The 3,218-nt window shown below is 39.7% G+C and overlaps 1 protein-coding gene across 2 annotated transcripts in view; it reads right to left on the bottom strand.

Annotated features, from left to right (window-relative positions):
- Positions 1–538: 538 nt before the first annotated feature.
- LOC112155403 (inosine-uridine preferring nucleoside hydrolase) overlaps positions 539–3,218 on the bottom strand; it is a 5,110-nt gene continuing 2,430 nt past the window's right edge. For both annotated transcript variants that reach the window (XM_024286998.2, XM_024286999.2), the window contains exons 4-7: positions 1,699–1,878; positions 1,408–1,519; positions 1,033–1,169; positions 539–965 (exon numbers count right to left, since the gene is read on the bottom strand). In XM_024286998.2, coding sequence (XP_024142766.1) covers positions 618–965; positions 1,033–1,169; positions 1,408–1,519; positions 1,699–1,878 — 777 coding nt within the window. In that variant the 3' untranslated portion in view covers positions 539–617. The remainder of the gene's footprint in view (positions 966–1,032; positions 1,170–1,407; positions 1,520–1,698; positions 1,879–3,218) is intronic.

Genomic DNA, 3,218 nt, shown 5'->3' with positions numbered 1-3,218 from the left:
ACCGAAAACTCAGAGTTTTGCCGAATTTGGAGTTCACGAACTCAGAGTTCCAACAAAACCTGCTTCTTGAAACGGGCCCCAGGAGTGCTGTAACAATAAATATTGTCAATTTATTTGAACACGCCTGCCTCCCATGTTTTTATGGTGACACTTGCAACATACCCACTGTCTCAAATTGAATCTACACATTTTTAACATGATGTAACTGTATTATAAAGAAATAAATTATATGCTAGTTTTACAAATTGTTAATAGTAAAAATGAATAACATTAGTTATTCTAACCATAAGGTTCAGAAAACTAGCATAACTTTTCCCGCCAAAAATAATATTGAGATTTTATTAAGGTAGCCATTTTGAAATAACCAGGAAAAGCCCTTCTACTGCCCCTAGTGTGATGATGATGAACTACAGGGCAAGAAACCCAAGTCGGTTTTGGAAGATTTTCTATCTCTTCTCTTAAATCCAGCAAAATGACTTTTGTTGTACCCTGAACTAAGGCGAAGCAGATTTAAGTCTAAAGTTTTTAATTCAAAAGATTTATCCAAAGTGACAAGTTTAATTATGTAAAATCTACATTTTCTTCTGAGTTACATCAATCGTCCTGAACTTCAGCTGTTATTTCAGAGCAGCCATCATCATCTGCTTGAACTTCTCCATGTCCACCTTCTTCATGATAAAAGCCGTGTGGCTCTTCTTCAGAAAGCCCAGCGTGTCCACCACCATCATGCCTCTGGTGTGAGTTCCTGTCAGCTCCACGCTGACGGGGTAACAGTCGCTCTCAATGACGAAGGAATCATCCACGGCGGCCGCCATGGCGTAGGAGTCACAGGAAATGAAGCCTGTGCCGGCCACCACCTCCTTCTCGAAGCGTTCGGTTTGGGATGCCTGGATGCTGTGGCGGAAGATGGTCTCCATGAAGCGAGCTTTGTGGCTGTCCTGAGCCAGCCAGGTCTCACAGAAGTCCTGCAGAAACAGACGATGAGTCCTGTTTACCCATAATATACAAATTTTAATATAAATCTGTTTTTACCCAGGATAGCTTGTTGTAGCAGGTAAACTCCCAGCAGGCCAAGTATGTGGGACACTGATAATCTTTCAGGACGATGTATGCAGCTTCAGGATCAGCTGTGAAGTTAAACTCGCCGCATACTGTGGTGTTTCCTCGAGCTGAGGCACAGGAGGCAAAATAAAAGAGAAACAAAATAAAATCAATAAAAGCCACGTCTTAAGCTACGTTCACATCAGGCGTGGGACGCATGTTTTCTAAGTAGAGCTAATAGGGTCGTAGAAAATCACATAATTTTGCGTGAATGTAGAAGTTTTGAACATAGAAGTCCAGAAATTCACTCGTCTGAAACATTAGGTTCACTTCCCTGACTTTAGAGCCTAGCAGCGTTTTACTCACACTCCGTGTTGCCCCCCATGATGTAGAGCCCTCGCAGTTTGCTCGGCAGAGACGGGTCCAACCTCACAGCCAGAGCCAAGTTAGTCAGGGGACCCGTGGCAACCAGAGACACCTGAGGATGTTCCACACAGTCAAGACATTCACCTGACAAGGAAGTCGCACCCTCTTTAAATTTGGAATCTTTCTATATGAGGCTAAGACCCGGTCCAGGATCAGTGCAAGAATATGGACGATGGATGGATGGATGTACCATATATATATGTTCCTAATGATCTTTGGTTGTAATCTCACCTCTCCTGGGTTTTCATTCACTATCCTGATCATGGCGGGAACAGCTCCTTGTTCCTGAAGCAGATCCAGAGTGGGAGCGTTAGAGTCCGGAGCGTCTCCCAAACCGTCCTCTCCATGGAAGTGTCCGGCATCGATGCTGTCCCCCAGGAGAGGTCTGTCTGCGCCTTTGAACACTGGGATCTGTGACCACAACCATATGTGTTCAGTAATCTGATCCCGTTCTTACATCACTACCTTTTTGAGGAATCACATTTCATATGCAAATTCTAAAGGGAGCATTTGATATCCCAGTATTTGGACTTTTGATTTTTATTAAGACTTTTTTTGGTTCTGAAGTAGTTCCCTTTGCTTTTTAACTTCTTCTATAAACAAACAAACAAACACAAAAAAACTCACCATGACTCTTCTGTTTTCCACGTTTCTTTTTGTATCTAAGCTATTAGAAAAAGTTGTTTTAGATCAAAATTTTGTTTTTGAGAAGTTTTAGTGTTCTGGTTCCGTTTGACCCAGTGGGGCACACAGTCCTCCTGTCATGATTGGAGCATTCATGGCATCATGCTTGACTGATTTAAGTTCTGTTTAGCCAGCAGAAGTTTTTCTGTCAGATTCAGTGAGGCATTCTGATCTGTGACTTCACTTTCAGGTGGTGTACCACAAGGTTCTCTTCTTGGTTCTTCTCATTTTCCTTTTCATCTGCTGCTATTAGAATCTGTTATTGACTGACATGATGTCTCATTTTATTATCATGCACAGGATGTGCAAGTACCTCTCAGTTTGTAAATAACAAACAAACACTCAAAGAAATTTTTTTTTTTTTTTACATTTTTTGTTCTTAATTTGTTCAATTTTAAGTTTTATTTTTTGGGAAAGTGATATAGAAATTAAGCTTAATTTATTCATATAAAAAACTAAAATTACATCAACTCAATTAAAAAAAAATCCAGCTTCAGAGTGTTTTCTTAATGAAAATATAAAGCATCATTTGAAGTATTAAATGAATGAATGAACTAATATGATAAATCTGTTGTTAAATTTACTCTCTTTTTTAATCATTTGAACAATCAGGACTACTATATTTTTATTCAAACACCTTTGAGTTTCTATTAAGAAGGTTTTCTAGCATCCTTCTACTGTGCTACAGCTTTAAGGAGCAAAACATAAACAGGAAGTAACTGATCTGGCCAGGAGTCTGCTGAAAAAACGAACAATAGAAGCCTGTTTGCAACAATCAAAATGTAGAATAAAGTTCTACAGCATCAAAGTGGCTCTTTTAAACTCATAATACAGACAACTTTTCTGCTATTACTGTTAGAACAGCAAATGTTTTGGTTATTTCTGCTCCTCGTAATAATGTAATTCTGAGTGTCTGTGAGAAACAGGAGACATGCTTGTCCCCTTCCTGCTTCAAATCATGAGGCTTGAGGAACAAACGCTCATTGTTGAACCGTTATTCAAACAGGCTGACATGTCACATGATGCCAATAAAACGACCTTTACAAAAACCTTTCCACTCAAGTCCA

This window comes from Oryzias melastigma, linkage group LG21 (genome assembly GCF_002922805.2).
Source record: "Oryzias melastigma strain HK-1 linkage group LG21, ASM292280v2, whole genome shotgun sequence".
In the NCBI taxonomy this organism is placed as follows: domain Eukaryota; kingdom Metazoa; phylum Chordata; class Actinopteri; order Beloniformes; family Adrianichthyidae; genus Oryzias; species Oryzias melastigma.
This window is presented reverse-complemented; position numbering and strand designations above follow the sequence as displayed.